At 41.9% G+C, this 20139-nt stretch overlaps 1 protein-coding gene across 5 annotated transcripts in view; it reads right to left on the minus strand.

Annotated features, from left to right (window-relative positions):
• SLC44A5 (solute carrier family 44 member 5) overlaps positions 1 to 20139 on the minus strand; it is an 89386-nt gene that overhangs the window by 50054 nt on the left and 19193 nt on the right. For 4 of the 5 annotated variants that reach the window (XM_064147520.1, XM_064147522.1, XM_064147519.1 and 1 more), the window contains one exon: positions 5801 to 5849. In XM_064147520.1, coding sequence (XP_064003590.1) covers positions 5801 to 5849 — 49 coding nt within the window. Of the gene's footprint in view, positions 1 to 5800; positions 5850 to 9687; positions 9798 to 10640; positions 10674 to 20139 lie in introns of those variants that run through there. The other variant, XM_064147521.1, reaches the window with a different exon arrangement.

Consider the following 20139-nt stretch of genomic DNA (forward strand, 5'->3'; position numbering starts at 1 on the left):
CCCACACGAGCAGGAGAAGGTCAGTACACACTTGGAGAGGCCATCCACCCCAAGGGCTATAGCTGGGGTGAGTAGTTCTTTCACAAGCCAACTCCTTAGCTCCTCATTTCTAGAGATGCACGGAAGTGAAACAGTTAACCCTCTCACTGGCCTTTGGAGGTCTCACAGGTTAAGAAGCTGTTGCAGCTATGCTCTCACCAGGATCTAATTAACAAAGGAATGAATTACTCATAAAAAGGAGTGTTGCCTAGCACCCCCTGATCTGAAGGATAACAATCCCCGTTGTTATTTACCATGTCCTACTTATCTGACAGAGTTTTGTGGAAGAATGGGGTTGTACACCTAAAGGTGAATGATCTGTAACTGGGCAGGGTTCATGTCCACAGAGCCTGGCAGAGTTGCTCTGCACTGTCCAACAGCTGTATTTAAAAAAACTGCTGCTGTTCTGACTTGATCCTGTCCCACCTTTCTGTGACATATGAGTGAGCAGTCATCATCCTGGGACAGCTAAAAGCATGGTCACAGTGAAAAGACCACATTCATCAAATGAGCTACATTAACCTCTGCTTCAGAGTCCACGCAGGGAGCCAAGTGGATGCAAACAATGTCTCAAATGAAAGGAATCTTAGAACCCAAATCTGGCTAGCTGGCACAGACTAAATTTCAGCATCTGCAATTCTTCCCAGTCTGTTTTTCCTCTTACAGAGAACCACTGCTCTTTACCATGAAGAACATAAAGACGACAGACCTTCTGACCAGATGAAGAGCTTGCAGTGTGTTTCCAGGTGCGGAAAAGAAATGAAAACTCCTGTACACTTCTTTAGATAGACACAGTTTTAATAGCTCACTGAAGTAAATTTTTAGCAAGACCAATGTGGTATAGAATGCAAAATCAATATGACAGTAATCTAACTGCTCAAAGGAGAAGCAGCAGTGCTAAGACAATGCTGCTTATTTTATCAGCCACTATTCAGAAGCAGTTCTGAAACTGCTCAAGCTTGGCTCTCACCACACCAGAGTCGTTTTTAAGAGGTACAATATTTAATTCAAAATGTCTCAGGAGAAATACAGCACCATAAATAGTTTAATTACAACTCCTACAGTCTCAAAAAACCTCTTGCAGTCCAATTCTCACAGGTCTCATTTTATGATACCCTAAATGCAATTAAAGGTTACGCTCATTTGTGCCAAATCTTCCTAGCAAAGCTTTGCAGAGCCACTATGGACAAGTACTTCACCAGAATGTAGGGGTTTCTGTTCTTTGTAATACACAATCTCCTTTCTCTACAGTACCTAGTAAAAGTCACTGTTGCCAAATACTGCTGGAAAAGTGCAACACGTAAAAAATATGCCAAAAGGACATAAATCCTCTTCTGTGTCTCTTCTGAGACATTATAAATAGTCGATGCCCACTAATAGTTGCTCATACGAAACAACTCCTTGTCTTACAAGGTATGCTGGGTGAAATTCTGGGTCCATTTAATAGCTCAAGCAGGTCACTTTGAGAGACCCATATTACCTCATAAATACCAGGCTCCACAGGAGAGGAGAAATGTTAAACATCTTCAATTAATACACTGAAGTTACTGTGTAAAGATATGGAGTTATACTATGAAGATTTTAGACATGTCAGGAGGGGGAGGACAGGCTCTGCTCACTTGCTCCCTGGGATAGGACAAGGAGCAAGTGAGCACAGGAGGTTCCACCTCAACACAAGGGGGATCTTCTTTATGCTAAGGATCCCAGAGCACTGGAACAGGCTCCACAGAGAGGATGCGGAGTCTCCTTCTCTGGAGCCTTTCAAGGTCTGTCTGGATGCATTCCCCTGTGACCTGAGCTAGATTGTACGATCCTGCTCTGGCAGGGGGTTTGACTCAATGATATCTTTGGGTCCCTTCCAACCCCAGACATACTGTGACCCTGTGAGATTTCCAAAGCTGCAGGGACTGGAACGCTGTGAATTGCATCTTTATCCAAACAGGAGATATTGAGAGCTGATGGTTTTTACTGAAACCCAATCAGAAGTTATCCAGACATGCTTTGACTGAAAATAGACTCGATAGGATTTTTTTCAAACTAAGAAGGAGATCTGTTAAGGCAAATCTGCTTTTTCAGTTTGTTTCAGGATAATGATGCAGAGCAAAATCAACTCAGGAGTTTGAATTGTTAAATGGAACCCTAAGGAAGATGGATTAATGAAAAAAAAAGAAGAAAGATGATGAGAACAGGAGCTGGGAACACTGCTCATCACAGGGCTCTGCAGGCTTTCTCACAGATAGGGCTATCATACCTGTATATAATAATCCTGTCTGAACATTCAAAGGTTAATGAGAAAAGTCACTTTACATTTCTTATAGCATAGATAATATAAACATCCAAAATACTTTTGCTAATAGCCAGTACTGGAAATTTTGATGTGTTTTGGTACTTTTAAGATAGCCAAGTTCCATACCCCAAACCAAAACAGTGTGCAGACTGTGTATTTGAACACAGCAGTTTCCATAGAGATAAACTGCTGATAAAACAGATTCATCATTTTCAGGTGACGTAACAAAAGACCTTCATTTGGTTAAGTGCACAGTTCAGGCTCCCACATCACATTTTACTGCTTGCTGCTTCCATTTAGCTGAATTTATGAAGCCTGATTTGCTTTCCACCACCTCTCTGGAACACAGTGGCTTCTTGGCTTCTCCTGCTGTGTTCCACATGGCAGTGCATGCAAACAATACTTTTTGCATGGGTAATGGCATCCTGGCAAATAAAGGCAAAGATAAAATCATCTGCACAGAGTATTAGTGCATAAAAGCTATTTACTCACTGACAGTTCACACACTTAATTGTTAATGACTGACTGGACTGCTTTGTTTGGCAGCTTTGTGCCCCATCTGCTGCAAGTGCAATTTTACTCAAGATGCTGCCCTAGCAAGGAGCTAAAACTTGTGCTAGTTACACAACACTCACTACATCAGCAGCCACAAACAGGCTTCAGCAGGGCCCTGTGCAACCACAGGGCAAAGTAAGGCTCAGGACCTTCACTATGCGACTTTCAGTTTATTACTTTCAATTTTGCTGACACATTAACATGGACACTAATGTCCTCACTTTGGAGTTCCTCCTCCCTGCCTGCCTAACACCTTGTGTTCTGAGCCTTCCCTAAGTCATGTTGTGTCAAGGTGATGTTAAACTATACCACAAAATGCCATGAACAGCTCTGAAGACCCTTTTCCTCACTGAGGCCGAACTGAGAAGCAAGCTCCTCTTCTGTCTACCAAAACTCTTCATACATCATTTTGAGCAAAGAAATGCAGAGCTACTGCTTTAACCTGCATGCTTATTCACTTGGTGAATACAATACAGAAAACCTCACAAGTATTTTCTGGTAGTAGTGTACATAGATAAACATTTTGGGCTGTTATTAGAACCCAAAGTATCACTTAAATTAATTTCTATATAGAGTGCACACAGTCTCACTGACAGTACCATAAGGATACTTCTAAAATTAGGATGAACTCCCTAAAGAAACATTTCCATTTATCTCTAAAATTACTAGCTTTCAGAAAGGAAAAGAAGAAATGCATCCTGCATGGATGAGAACAGTATGTGCATCCAAGTGAGAGTGCCACAAGGCTGCAGTCACAAATGTTACACTGAGAAAGCCAAAAATGACAAATAGCTTATGATTCTCTAATTTTTTCTTCTCCTTCTCCTAGCAAATGCTAGTTTAGAAATTATTCTCTGTGTTGCACTCATATCTAGAAAAACACTGACAAATGGCCCCTGGTTTGTTGGATGCCTTCTGAGCAATTCCACTCTGCTTGTAAGCTCCTGAACCTTCTAAGTGATAACAGACATGCTTTCATCTGCAGCACTGACTGACAGTGAAGTCAAGTTAGGTCACTCTGGCAGGAGGGTTTGTAACAAAGAAATGTGCTTCAGAACTACTTTTAGCTTAGATACAACCCACTTTTACACTGCACATTTGCACTGTGCACTAATGTTTCTATGGAGAAGAGAAGCAGATGGTCCTGAATGGTGCAGAATGAGAACAGGAAAAAAAAAAACACCTGAAAGGGCTGTAGTATGTAGTCATACCAGTAGGAGACATCATCTTGATAAAATAATTTTGGATTTTCAAGAATTGGTTCACCCAGAGTCAATCAGTCAACACAGCAACTTCTTTGTAATACTTTTCAACAAAAATATGTTTGCATGAAATACAACAAACTCTACACACAACCTCCTAGAGAACATTGGTACTAGCACAGCATGTGTACTATGCACATTGGTGGACATGAATACGCTGCTATTAAGTCCTGCCTTTCTCTTTTTCTATTTTCCAGGCTTTTAATGGTTCAGGGAATAGCTTGGTGCTCAGCAACTGCAAAGAATCATTTCTATTCTACAGCATCTTCAAAACCTCATCAGCTTCAGCAGCCATGGTGACAGGATGTGACCTTTTCCATCCGGCTCTGCACCTTTCCATGCAGGTATGTACAATTTGCAGCCTATCTCCTTAGAAACCCACCCCAATCATAGGAACTAGGTAATCTTTTTGTTTTAATGCCTGTGGTTTCTTAGTAATTTTACTTTAGTAATTGTGAAAACTAATTTAAAAGCTGCCTTGTCTTATTTTTTAATTATTATTTACTAAAAATAATAAACTACTTCAAGAGCATTGTCTATAGCACAGTGCTGATGACCCTAACAGGCAGGCAAGTCACCTGGGTATCTTGCAGAGAGAGTGTTGAATCTGAATTTAAGTGCAAAGCATGCTCAGTAAGCATGAATGTAGCTATTACTGCCCTGTAGTACAATGAAATCATACCCTTAATGCTTTGAAAACTGATCCTTTGTGTTCCAAACACCACCACATCCCTGAAGCATTACAGAACGCACTGTGTGTGGTCATGGCGCTGCTGGGGATGCGCAATTAAAACACCGAATGTGTATGCCTGGAGCTGCGGAAACTGCCACAGCACCTCCAGAGGTGGAACAAGAAGCCACGGTACAAAACCTCTTTCTACCAATGCTGTGACAAAGTAACAGTAAAACCAAGAGAAGTTCTGTCAGCATACCATAACTAGAGTTTAACCACCCCTCACACACATGAGGGAAAGGCACAGCAGCAGACTGCCCAGATCATTAAATTGGCCTCTTTTAGGGTGCAGCTGCAGCCTACAGTGCCACAGGTATCTCTCATTCCAGAGACACTTTCCAAACAGGCAACAGCTGCTCACTCAAGTGAGGGTTTCAGGGCTGCTTCTCCAGCAGCCCGGACATCACTGGCAGCATGTCACTGCTCAGGCACTACCCAAGTTCTGCCTAGGACCTACTCTGCCAGCTAGCCATAGCATGGATGGCATGGTGCACACCCAGGCATGCTCTGAAGAGGACTAATTAGTCCCTTGATGAGGTGGCCACGGGAGCAGGAAACCAGCTGTAGACCAAAGCACAGAGTGTGCCAGGGTTCCAACCCTGTGCTGTAGGGGAAAAAGAGAGACTGCACCCCGTGGCTGTGGCACCCCAGAATGTAACATCACCTCCTATGCTCCTCCTTGTATCAGGCACGACAGCAGGTACAAGGCTAACAGGCATACAGAACTGGTATTCAAATTAAAAGTACTTAGGAGTAGACAGCTAAATATGCCCCAGTAATCATACATCCTCTAGAGTGGTAAGGACTGGATTCTGGATTTCATAGAGCTGCAGCATCAAATTCACAAGATTTGTTAACAAAATTTTCTATCCTCTGTTCACTGCAAAATCAAAAGAATTACATAGAATAAGTTAGGGTATTTACCTGTTATGAATAGGTCCTCTGAACTTTGGGTCAAATTTCCTTGGTTCACCTGCATTCAAAATAAAACAGTATAAAAATATGTCCTTATTTAGAACCAAAATCTGAAGACAGGGGAGTGCTAACAGCAGTCTTTGAAGAATGTCTTCCATATATTCCTGTTTAATCAGTTCTGTTAAAAACACTTCATGAAGGCAATCTCAGTATTTCACTGATACAATTACCTAGTTTTTGTAGAAGAGGTTAAAAATTTTTTCTTCTAGCTTAAAAACTTGGGAGTGCTTTACATTTACTACATGATAAATTACCTGTAGTGTTCATCCTATCACCAGCCCCATGCACAGTGTTCACAGCAGAAAGCTGCTCTTGAGTCTGACACTCACGTGCTAAGCATGTTTGGCAGCAGTGAACCCACTTCTCTGGAGCTAAGTCCTTCTGATTTGTCTCTACAAGAACACTTTAGTCATGCCTGTACTTAACTCTGTGCTTACAGCCTTGCAGAGTAATTTGTACTTCCCACCGCTTTGGTTAAAGGAATTTACAGACATTGAGCTGTGAGTTTGCCCTTCTTGTATTAGGTTTATCAGATGACAACACATGTCTGGAGACTGCAGAAATTCAGTGCTGACCTTGCCCTGTGCTACCCAACACAGGTAGTGTAACTGCACTGGCTTCTCCAAAGCCAGAAATGAGTTACGGCACCACAAGGCAGGCAGAAGAACCTTCTCTAACTCCCAGGTAGATGCATCCACCACAGACTGCAGTACCAGAAACAGAGCAGGTTTTAAAGCTACAGTTATTTATCCAGACACCCTTGAACATGGTTGTTGCTTTATATGAATCTCAGAACAACCTGAAGGTAAAGTCAGGGCCCTCATAGAAACAGGCAGTAACATCTGGCCTGGGTGTACAGATGGAAGGAGTCAAACATGACACATTTTTCCCACATGGCTGCCCTGATCAGCATAGTTCTGATTGATTCACTTTACACATAAGCAAACTATATTAAGAAACTGCCAAATACTAACCCACCAAGCTGTCCTTCAGATGTGGACTTGAGTAAGATGAATTACAGTGTGATTTCACTGGGAAACAAGTAACAAAAATGTACAATAGCATCTCGGTTCTCAAGTTTCAAGCTACTGCATGAAGAGCAGGAAAGAGTCCTTCATTCAGCAAACCAGGACTTTGATTTTACCTTTTGCAGCTAGCTATCCAGTTTCAGGGGCTTTTTGATTTCTTTAAGATCAGTATTTATGGAGAATTGCTGAACCAAACTTCTTCCAAGGAAAAATTACTTCTTCATTCATGTGTCAATGCTACAATACAAATTACTGGTTTAGAGCGTTGTCATCTTCTGGACATCCCTTGCATTAAAGGGTGTGACCAGTCTAGGCTTTGCCCCACCCAAAGAAAAACAATTAATTGTCTTCAATTAGAGAAGAATTAAGCAACTTCTCAGAAGCAGAATTTACTTACTGACTAAATGTCAGATGTTGTTCCTGGTTTATAGCAGGAAAACCTTATCAAAATACACATAGCCCAGTAAAATAAACACAGCAGATAACAAAACTTGATATGCCCTTCATCCAAGGTTTTCAGGTCCACCTTACCTAGCTTCTAAAACAATCACTGGAAAAGGAAGGGACACAACTGCATAGCATAGTCACCACAAATAAAATCAGAGATTCATAGAATGATTTGTGTTGGAAGGGACCTTAAAGATCATCTAATTCCAAATGTCTCTGCCATGGGCAGGGACGCTGTCCACAAGAACAGGTTGCTCAAGGCCCCACCCAACCTGTCCCTCTCAGGGAGGGACATCCACAGCCTTCCTGTGCAGTTCCAGTGTATTTTCCTACACACTATGCACTGTCCCCCAGGGATTAGTCCTGGGCCAAATCCTGTTCAATAACTTTATTGATGATATTGACCAGAGGATTGAGTCCATCATCAGTTTGCAGATGACACTAAGCTAGGAGCAGGTTTCAAACTGCTGGAGGGTAGGAGAGCCCTGCAGAGGGACCTGGACAGGCTGGATGGGTGGGCAGAGGCCAATGGGATGAGATTTAACAAGGCCAAGTGCAGGGTTCTGCACTTTGGCCACAACAACCCCAAGCAGGCTACAGGCTGGGGACTGAGTGGCTGAAGAGCAGCCAGGAGGAAAGGGACCTGGGGGTACTGGTAGATAGTAGCTGAGCATGAGCCAGCAGTGTGCCCAGGTGGCCAAGAGAGCCAATGGCATCCTGGCCTGCATCAGGAACAGTGTGGCCAGTAGGACAAGGGAGGTTATTCTGCCCCTGTACTCAGCACTGGTCAGGCCACACCTTGAGTACTGTGTCCAGTTCTGGGATCCTCAATTCAAGAGAGATGTTGAGGTGCTGGAATGTGTCCAGAGAAGGGTGACAAAGCTGGTGAAAGGCCTGGAACACAAACCCTATGAGGAGAGGCTGAGGGAGCTGGGGTTGTTTAGCCTGGAGAAGAGGACTCAGGGGTGACCTCTTTGCTGTCTACAACTACCTGAAAGGAGCTTGTAGCCAGATGGGGTTGGTCTCTTCTGTCAGGCAACCACCCACAGAATGAGAGGACATAGTCTCCAGTTGTGCCAGGGGAGGTCTAGGCTGGATGTTAGGAGGAAGTTCTTCACAGAGAGAGTGATTTGCCATTGGAATGGGCTGCCCAGGGAGGTGGTGGAGTCACCATCCCTGGAGGTGTTCAAGAAAAGACTGGATGAGGCACTTAATGCTATGGTCTAGTTGATTGGATGGGGCTGGGGGATAGGTTGGACTGGATGATTTTGGAAGTCTCTTCCAACCTGGTTGATTCTGTGATTCTATGATTCACTGCTTCCCAGACATAAAGGAAAGATTTCTGCTGTGGGATAGTAACAGTCATTAACAGCTGTGAAATTATTGCAGTCCTGCAAACCTCTTCCAAGTGCTGATCCTCGCTACCAGCCCTCAGGCTGCTTCCTGTGGCACTGTGCAGTGCCACACTGCTCAGACCTTCATTCTGCTCTAGAAATAAATCAATTACAGAGTGTGGCAGCTTACCTAGGAAAAGGTAACTCTATGCTAAGTTAAAAATACACTAACAATCACTGACAGAAGTAGCCATTAGCATCACTGGAATATTCCTTACCAACTGTGATCATGGAACAACAACAATAAAAAAGACCCTGTTTGTTTCATTCTCTTTTTTCTAATTTAGGTATCAAATTCCTTATTGAATTACTACTGTTGTTTAAAAAACTAAGACTCTTTGGAAGCGAAATGCAAATTATTTGTGTTATTAGTATTCACATAGCCCCTGGTAAAAGCAAAGCACTTTCTAAAATAGCCCAAGCACATTTAAAAAGCAAGCTTTAGGAGTATGCTATGCATAAGGAAGAAAGCAATGGTGTAGGAAGCAGACTATCATTTTTATGCTGAGACTGAATACTGAGATGTTCACTCTTTGCAGGTGAGATGAATCCACTGCACAGGCTGCTTTAAAATGGAAAGCTTTAAACTTTGTATGTTGAGTTATCACTACAAGAAGTATTTTACAAGATATCTCATTTACCAGTTTTGACTCAAAATAGCATGGAAATTTCAGTGCTGCACTTTATCACTGCAATAATTTAAAAAATCAAATCTAAATTACTTATCTAAAATAAAATAAAATTAAATTAAATTTTATACATATATAAAGTTTACCTTTGACCTGGAATTTACATAAACTTATTCATGTCAAGCTGGAAAAAAAAAATCTAAAATACTGTTAATAACTGAAGAAAAAACACTTAGGGCTGGAATCAAGCCCATTAAAGTCACTGAAATAACACAGTCAAAGTAAATGAGAAATAGATTAGGTTCTTAAGAATTTTCCAAAGCAAGCAGGTAAATTACCATGTTTTCCATAGTAGTTTTCTTCATCCCTGTCCATGTCGCTGTACCTGCATCACTTCAGCAAGCTGTCTGTGTGATGTATTAACTGTGGATCTCTGTGTTGTTAGCACCTTTCCCCAGCAAGCACAGGCATGCAAACAGATTATTAAATACAACTGAGTGTCAGGGACTCCTCCAGCAAGAATGGAAATTCACAAAGCAGGCAGCCTCTGTGCATGGGAAGTTATCAGGCAGTGACTGGCCCACCTACTGCAACCATGGCTGATAGCACAAACGGCTCTTATCAGCTTGCATTAACCTACAGTGAATAAGCAGAAATGGAAATGTCTGCACCTGAATGCCACTGGATCTCAGGGAAGTCAATACAGCCAAAGAAATGGCCTGTGATTTGCTAACTGAGAATAAGGTATTGCACTGCCAGTAACTACTGTGCTTTTCCAGCCTATGCTACCGTGTGAGGAAAGCCTTTACATGTCACAGCTGGCCAATCTACACACATCACTAGCTCCCCAATGACAAGTCATGCAAGCAGAGACCTCAAGATTTATTTGACACATCTAAATCCAAAAATATGAACTGTCTGCTAACACATTTTCATTTCTGTCAAGTGGAACATTTATCTACAGTAGTCATCATTTAGTAAATTGTTTTCTTAATCACTTTGTATTTCTGCACCACGCAGAAGTGTGGAATAGAAGAGCTAGCACTGAAAAACCTTAGCATTGTCAATTTAGATACTGCAATGTCTCTGTGGTAAAAGGAAGCATAAGGTATTATATTATGTGAGTCCAAAAACCTGAAGCCATCTAAAAAAGTTGCAAGCTAGCAACCTCTCCTTTTACCCACAAAGAAACAGAATCCCTGCATGATCCTGAGCAGTACAAAACTTCCATTCTCTGTGGGATGACTAAAACAAACAATTGAATGGGGATTTAATAAATGCTTGTAAATACCTGAGGGCTGGGTGTCAGGAGTGGGGGGACAGGCTTGCTCCCTGAGATAGGACAAGGTGCAATGGATGGAAGCTGCAGCACAGGAAGTTCCACCTCAACACAAGGGGAAACTTCTTGACTGGAAGGGTCCCAGAGCACTGGCACAGGCTGCCCAGAGAGGTTGTGGAGTCTCCTTCTCTGTCACTTTTCAAGGCCTGTTTGGATGCATTCCTCTGTGACCTGAGGTAGATTGTATGGCCATGCTCTGGCAGAGGCTTTGGACTCTATGACCTCTTTGGGTCCCTTCAAACTCCTAACATCCCGTGATCCTGTGAATAATTCTGTGTGAGAAACACATAGCCTCGTATGTGCATTCCCATGATAATCTTACAAGGGCTGAACTCCATGTAGGAATAACAAAAATCACATTTTTAAATGGCCTGTCATGGTGCAGTACACAAAGACAAAGAAAACAATCTCCCAGTTCACAGGCGATGCCTGTGCTATGAAGTCACAGTCATTTTCCCATTTTGTTATTACAGAACTTCACAGCAATGTTCAATGTTTACCCAAAGAGATACTCAGCATAACCAGTAGATAACATAATGAGGATGTTGACTTGGGGGTGTTGGTGGACAAGAGGCTCAATCTGAGCTGTCAGTGTGCTCTTGCAGCCCAAAATGCAACCAGAGCCTGGGCTGCAGCAAGAGAAGTGTGGGCAGTAGGGTGAGGGAAGTGATCCTCCCCCTCTACTCCACATCGGTGAGACCCCAGCCAGAGTACTGCATCCAGTTCTGGAGCCCCTGGGACAAAAGGGATATGGATGTGCTGAAAGGTGTCCACAGAAGGGCCACAAGGATGATCAGAGGGCTGCAACACCTCTGCTCTGAGGAGAGATTGAGGGAGTTGGGCCTGTTCAGTCTGGAGAGGAGAAGTGACCTTATTGTGGCTTTTCAGTATCTTAAGTGGGCTACAAGGAAGCTGGGGAGGGATTTTTTAGGATGTCAGGTAGTGATAGGCCTGGGGGGAATGGAACAAAGCTAGAAATGGGTAGATTCAGCCTGGACGTTAAGAAGAAGTTCTTCAGCATGAGGGTGATGACAGCCTGGAAGGTGTTTCCCAGGGAGGTGGTAGAAGCCCCATCCCTGGAAGTGTTTAAAGGCAGGCTGGATGAGGCTCTGGACAGCCTGATCTAGTGTGAGGTGTTCCAGTCCATGGCAGGGGGGTTGGAACTAAATGATCCTTGTGCTCCCTTCCAACCCTGACTGAGTCTATGATTCTATTATTTCATTGCCTGAACTCTCACACTCAGCTACCTCCCAAGATTTCCTGCTATCCTTATGCAAATGCTAAGGAAATGCAGCTCTGCCAAAGGCAGCCTCAGTAAATCTCAATATAGCACAGTAACAGAAGGCCCTGAACAGACACTGCTGAACACAGATGTACACCAGCTAGCATGGCATTTGGCCAGCAGTATGCTACCCAAGCCTAATCAAATTGTATTTCTACTTTAATAACTATTAGACTACTCAGGGTTCTTCCTTGGTGTTTGGGCAGCAATTATATATGAGTAGAAAATGTGTGTGGGGGGGGTATTTTTATTAGAAAGGTGTTGGAGCTGTGTGTATATGTGCTGCTTCCCTCTACTTTGGTGAATCAAGATATTAAAAGCATTCCTATACTATGCCTCAGCAATAGCAATGCCTCCTTTAGAGTAAGTGTATACAAGCTTCTCATTCAGTACTCAAAGCTACAAGCACACAGGATGGTTGGACTAGATGATCTCAGACATTCACTCCAACCTGAACAACTCTTTGATTCTAAGCCAACAAACCAGGCTGCTAATGAATGGTCAGGGTGTGTCAAGACTGAAGGAGATTCATCCCAAATGATGTTTCTAACAAAAACCATATGAAGATTTTGCTACTTCTGCCCTTCTAGGTAGGGGTAGGAAAACACAAAAATAACAGAAGTTCTTGCATAATTCCTCTAACCCTTTCAGAAGTAGAAACTTTCTGAACCTTTATGGAAGTCTAATCTTTGCAAGGGTTACAGTTTAACATTGAAAAAAAAACCATATGGATGTTTGAAATGTAGAGCTGCTTATTAGCAGCAAACTGAATTTCACTTAAACATGATTCTTCTGTAGCTGCATTGTAAGTCACATGCAATGTTCTTTATACAGAAACAGCCTCATGATCCTACTAATATAAGGCATTACAGTAGGACACAAGCATGCAGAAGCAGTCTATTAAGTCAAGAAGTTGACAACAGTATAAAAACAGCTCTGCCAGGAAGTCTTGTACCCAGTTTACAGGCATACAGGGCTTTTATCCTCTTTGAAAGACTCAGATGTAATTTTGTTATGAGATCATGCACCAACACACAGTTACATTTCAGTTACAATAAAAGCACACTTATTATTCCCCTCTTGTGTAATAAATCATATTAAATGTCAGCCTTCTTTGAATTATATTTTACTGTGACAGTAGAAGCCATTCCAGCCAGAAAAGCTAATGAGGGGATGAATACAACTTACCCTATATCCCATTTATAAATCCCAGAGAAGCCAAACTTTCCTGACTCTGGGGTTTTAGTTTGCTTTTTTCATTTCCTGTTCCTAATTAGGCATATATCTGGGGAAGCATGATGCTCTCCATGTCACAGCCACAAGACACAGTGAATAACAAGACTGCTCCTCTTTCATCTATTAGCTGTTCTCCCAAATTATTCTTTAGAGATTAAATAATGTTTGTTCTTGTGTCTCATGGCTTCCAGTTCTTATTCTTGGTCTGGGACTGTTGCAGCCACAAGTTGTGTGGAATTTCCAAGCAAAGACACAGCTGCCAAGACATTTACAAAATGCAACAAAGCATGTGAGGAGAGCTGGCTCACAGGACCAAGGTGAACTCTGGAAAAAAAGCAAGGTACTATCATACAGCTATGTTTGAAGAAAGAGATTTGTTAGTATTTCCTTTGTCCAACATCTTTACTTATTAACCCAGCTAGGAAGGGTGCTTGGTCCTAAAACATACTATCGTGCTTTGGGGGAAAAAAAAATCTAAAATACAGTCTTGGACTACACTTTAACTGGACAAAAGTGATGTTCTGAAACAAGCAGATGTTTCCTACCCAGGATCAGAAGAAACTAAAGGTTTCCATTCCTGTGCTGCTTTACTCCAGCTGATCTAGGACAGATGTCAGCCAATGATCTTTTTATCCTAGATGAGTCTCTAGCCTCAAATACCATTATATAGCATTGCAACCTTTTCTAGTTTATCTTATACTGTCACATTCTGCATTCAGACACTATACCAGCTGACACCTTTTCTATAGACCTCTAAAACAACATTAAAATAACACTTTGATGACCTCAGAAGAAGGCTACTGTCTATCAGCATACACCACTAATAATTAAACCATTGCACTGTTTCTACTGGGAAAGGAAGAATAATTACACTCATTTTTCAGATACAAAGATCTCAGGTGAAGGAAACAAAAGCTGGATTATTTGGGGGCTTTGTGTACATCATTATTTTTCACTCTTATTTGTGCACATGCATTCAATAACTTTGTAAGCAAGGGGACAGTCAGACCCACAATCTTTGGAATAAACCAGTGTCTAGTTCACAAAAGGCACCTTGACACTGTATTAATCAGACTCTCAACAGCAATGCCTAGCTTTTAAAAGTGTCCTCTTTTGTATACCAAGCCTTTTCTAATGGCTGCTGATTTAAACTAAGAATGGCCAGGGGCTGCCTGGTTTTGGTTAGCTGAATTTGTCTAGTGAGTTAACATTCTCTGGTGAAAATTAAGGCATTAAAAATCCTAATGTAACATGCTTTTAAGTGACCAACACAAAATGCACATAGTTTTCACATGTCTTAGGTTTTTCTGTAATTCCATAAAGCAAATAATGTTTCATTTTTGTCATGATTTCTTACCCAGCTCTCAGGAGGCAAACCGGACAAGGTTATATAGAATCATAGAATCAACCAGGTTGGAAGAGAGCTCCAAGCTCATCCAGTCCAACCTAGCACCCAGCCCTATCCAATCAACTAGACCATGGCACTAAATGCCTCATGCAGTCTTTTTTTGAACACCTCCAGGGATGGTGACTCCACCACCTCCCCAGGCAGCCCATTCCAATGTCAATCACTCTCTCTGTGAAGAACTTCTTCCTAATATCCAGCCTGGCACAACGTGACACTGTCCCCTCATTCTGTTGCTGGTTCCCTGGCAGAGGAGACTAACCCCATCTGGCTACAACCTCCCCTCAGGTAGCTGCAGACAGCAATAAAGTCTCCCCTGAAACTCCTCTTCTCCAGGCTGCACACCCCTAGCACCCTCAGCCTCTCCTCACAGGGCTGGGCTGCAGGCCCCTCACTAGCTTCATAGCCCTTCTCTGGACACACACCAATAACTCAACATATCCTTTCCTCTTCTTCTTCTTCTGTTTTTACATTTTAAATGTACCTTGTGTCTTGAAAACATTTCAGGCATCCAAATTTGAAAGACAACTACTTCAGTTTCATTTCCCTCTTTTGGCTCTTCATGTCTTGCCCTCTCTGTTCATGGTGTGTCCTACCCTGTTGCTGGTGCAGGATGTGTGCTACTCTTCCACCTTGGCAGCCTTCTGGCAATGTGCCTGCTGCACATGTTCAGAAAGCAATGAGTCAACTATTGCAGCTAAGACCCTTCTAGGGGGAAGTGTATCTCTGCAGGTGATCTTAGGAATTTGAAAGCAATCTTCTGGGGTTATGAGCAACAACAACAAAAATCCCACCATTATTACACACTAAATGAGCCTCACTCTGAAATCAAAGGGATGGCATAAATTAAGCAAGATAACCTTCAGCTCAAGAACAAGATGGGGAAAATGGACTATTAATACTCCTCTACAATACATTTTTAGGACTAGCAATGTATTCCACTCAACATTTAGCATTTTAGTGGACCTTTGATAATGACTATTATTTTCCTGTGAATTGGAAGCTCTGTTCTAAGCAATTAATGATTTCCAAATTGAGAAAACTCACAGATTTTCACAGATGTTCCCTTAAGAACTAAGGTCAAATGGTAATTTAAAATTGGATCTTATAGCCTGTTCATTTTTCATACTAACCAGCATCTACTCATAAACAACTATTACAGTTTATACAGTACCTTCAAGTTAAAACTTTATTTTGTAAAGTCAAAATTTCTTTTAGATGTAAATAAAGCACTGGAATCATAGAATGTTAGGGGTCGGAAGGAAAGAGTAAGTATTTAAGTTCCAAACCATGGAAATTGCACAAGGCTATCCTTTGAGTAATCAATAGACATAAGTATACCCATGAAGTTCTGCTTCTTCAAGTAGAGTAATAGGATCAGTCAGAGTTGGAAGCGATCACAAGGATCGTCCAGTTCCAACCCCCCTGCCGTGGACCAGAACACCTCACACTACATCAGGCTGTCCAGAGCCTCATCCAGCCTGGCCTTAAACACCTCCAGGGATGAGGCTTCCACCATCTCCCTAGGCAATCCCTTCCAGGCTCTCACCACCCTCATGGTGAAGAACTTCTTCCTAACATCCAGTCTGAATCTACCCATTTCTAGCTTTGTAACATTAAGACACTGCAGTAACTTCTAGAAACTGCAAACCAGGCATCCTGATCCACTCAAACTGTCTTTTTTTTTTAATAGAATATACAAATATTCACCCCACAGTCCTTTATTCTGCTCGAAAAGGTGACAGAAATCCATGCAGTAGCTTCTTACAAGGTAGCATGAAGTCTCTAGGAAAATTGTCTCTAGAAATTTAATGTATGACTTCTGGAGTGCCAGGTCCTCCAGTCCATGGGAACATGGCCTGTCAACTGCACCCAGTTATGATCAGCTGCTTACAAGAGAAAACACAAACACATCCAGAAAATCTACCTGCATAGGTTGGAGAATCAGTAAGATTTCACTCGGTCTCCTTGATGGGTCTTCAGATGTCATGAATGACCTCTATTGGCAAGCTGGTACAACACATTGCCTGTGGTTCCCCCTGCTGCCCTGCCTTTGGTACTCTACGTAACTCATCCCTTTTCTTTAGCAGAGACTGAATAATTGGAAACAAAGCAAGACGTTTTCTGCCCTAATTCAGGTCTATGCTGCAGGCACCACCTTTTGGCCCACATATGAGCAAGTGCCATAACCCTACCTGAGCTTGGTGGCCTGTCTGGGCAGCTGGGGGTCTGCCCTCTGTTCCCCCAGCTCTGGAGAGAGGCTCCAGGCAGTGCTGCTGAGAGGCCTCTCCCTGTTTGCTGCAGCGCAGCCATGCCTGTGCCAGGCAGCCAGCCACCTGCACGCTGCCCTGGTGAGCTGTGCCAGCAGCCATGCCAGCCTTGCTGCCTACTGTCTGACTGGCTGAGGGCCTGGGCTCACCCCTTGTCCCCAGGCCACCCCTGTAACAGGGAACAGGCCCTGGCTGTGAGGCCCCTGTCCTGCCAGCCAAGTCATGGCACTCACTTGCCAGACTCCCCAAGGCAAGCTGGGTCCTGACAGCTGAGGTTGTTCAGTCTGGAGAGGAGGAGGCTCTAGGGGGACCTAACAGAAGCCTTCCAGTACCTGAAAGGGGCTTACAGGAAGTGTGGGGAGAAGTTGTTCACAAAGGCCTGCAGTGACAGGACTAGAGGCAATGGGTTCAAGCTTGAGAAGAGCAGATTTAGATTGGATGTTAGAAACAAGCTCTTTACTATGAGGGTGGTAGAGCACTGGAACAGTTTGCTTGGGGAGGTGGTTGAGGCCCCTTCCCTGGAGACATTCAAGGTGAGGCTTGAGGGTGCCCCGGGTGATCTGGACTAGTGGGGATGTCCCTGCTGACTGCAGGGCTCCAGGCTAAATGACCTCTGGAGGTCCCTTCTGGCCTGGACCACGCTATGATGCGTACACAAAGAGTGACTGTTTCCTTTTTCTCAAAGAACAACACAGGGGAAATTCAAGCATATTTAACATCAGTAAAACTTTCAAATGATTGAAAGTTTTTTTTTTCCCAAACATAGCTGAAACACCAACAGACAACGTATGCAGAGCAATATCTGGTAGATCACACCACATCAGTCTGGACAATTTTACATATTACAACATACTGACAGTTTAAAGCACTTCCAAAAGCGAGAAAATATTTTGCTTTCCCTTTCTGAAGGGAGTATTTTACACCAGGCACACTGCTCTGTGTGAAAGTCTGACTGTCTGATTGCATGACCAATTCTTTTGCACATGGTTGCTGCTATCTGGCATGATATTTGAATGCAAAAATAACTGGTTGTCCTGGTGGCAGCTGATTACAATGTTAGGCAAACGAGAAATTCATCGAGAAAATAAATGACTCACTTGATAAGATGAAAAAGCCTTTTCATGAGACACTTGCTAATTCACTGGATGTTCTCTGTACAGATACACATACCTTGTAGAGTATTCTTCTTTTTTGATTTGTTTTGGGTTTTTTAAGAAGAAAGAAAGAAAGAAAGAATGACATAAAGAAAACTATTCAGATAAAGATTTGGTGAACTCATGTCTATTGCTGTTTTAACAGAGGTTAAAATTTATAACACCATACATAAGATGCATTATGATGAAAGCAAGGCTTTGTGAAAGCAGCCTGTGTGCAGCACTCTGGCTGGTATAATGAACAAAGAACCAGCTCTCCATGGATGTTTTTGAACCATTAGATATGCGGTTACAAGTGGAGTTTGTAAGATTATGTTAATTAGATCTAGTATTTCAATAGACAGTCACATTCTCATTTATTTGGCCTTCCTTTCTGAGACTGTTGCTATTTACTGTAGGATGTGCTCGCAGTCTCACCGGTGTTAACAATGGTTCTGTATGTCTGGAACAGTGAAGATATTCACAAAATAATAAAGATTTAATCTGAGAATTTATTTGAGCAAATAAATCCCTGATAGTTGCTTAGAAATGGTCAAAAGTGACCCTTTGTTCCAAGCTTTTTTTGCTTATTAATAAAAAACAAACTTCCACTATATTCTCTATTTTGTCTTAATAAAACAAACAAACAACAAAACTCTGTTATTAAAAGCCTGAGTTTAAACAAAGCCAAATGTGTTGTTCTCAGACAAAAGAGGGGGACTGTGACTACTGATATTTTCTGCTTCTATAGACCTCATATTATTCTGAGCTGGTCTGCATCTATTGAGTCAGGGTCTATGCCTAGTTAATAAAATCATTAATAATGAAGTAATCCAACATGACTTAAAAATTTCCATTCCTAAAAAGGAACTTGTCAGCATTTCCAACATACACAGTTAATGAGGTATTGTTACACTGACACACAAAATAATGCCTCCATACATCTAATTATTCAGAGTTGCAATTAAAAGAAATACAATTTGAATGGTGATCCAAAAATTGTTTGAAGGATTTTGAGTGTAAAAGGAGCAAGTCTGAAAAACTTCACATTAGATAGATATTTAGAACAAAATTACACAGGGTGACTCTTTAATCTGTATATAAGGTAACTGGAAATTATATTCTGCAGATATGCCCCCCCAATCCACTGTGCATCATGAGAAACAACCTGTTCACACAGAAGCAGGCGCCAAGTGACTTCGCAAAGAGCTGACTCAGATTCCCCATTCCATTTCAGTGGCAAAAACACATGATGTGCTCAGTGTACAAAGCTCATTTCATTCTAACTGGTTTGCAGACTTCCCACTTTGTGAAGCAATTAGGAACACATTTTCTGTTGCTGTTAGTCTAGAACCAAAACAGCTGAAGAATGTAAATTCAGAAATATAAATGGCACAAATAACAGTCCTGAACCATACCATGCTCAGCCTAGGCTGAAATGATCATAGGAATAAAACCCATATCCAAGAATCACTAGATGTGGATCAGCCAATGTGGAATTAGTGAAGAGGTGATTACAAAAGGTAAAACCTGTAGAATCATATGTATAATTCTTTCTACAGTCTAAACACACTGTTCGTAAGAAAGGCTACTCAATGTTAGCCTAGCCCACAAAAATCATAAAGGACATAAAAATTCACTCAGTAGAACTTCTGCTACTAGTTTCTCAACTCAAGATACTTAAATATTAGGCCCAGATGCCTAAAACTAGTCTCTACTTTAATCTTCAATGTAGTCCTATAAATTGTTAGCTTATGTTTGGTACATATTAATAATTGTGTGGATTATAAGTGGAAACTACAGTTCCTGCTTTTACAAAACTCTATCAGGACAAAGTTTTATCTTCCTTTGAAAACTGTGAGACCTTAGCAATGAGAAGGGAATTTAATCCTGAAAACTGAGCCCTTAGCATTATGGGTTTGTTGCTGAATCCGCTGCAATGCCTTTTTTTTTTTCCACTAGAGGTATCTGGTGCTGAAAAGTATAGCCAAGAAATATAATAATAATAAACCATAACTAATAAATTAGTGTATTTCATGTCCCAGCAAAACCTGTATTTAAAGTGGCACACGTTAACACCCAGGGTACTTACACCTTTCCCAATACTTATAAAGTGAGTTTCAGC

Source organism: Pogoniulus pusillus, chromosome 8 (assembly GCF_015220805.1).
Source record: "Pogoniulus pusillus isolate bPogPus1 chromosome 8, bPogPus1.pri, whole genome shotgun sequence".
NCBI lineage: Eukaryota > Metazoa > Chordata > Aves > Piciformes > Lybiidae > Pogoniulus > Pogoniulus pusillus.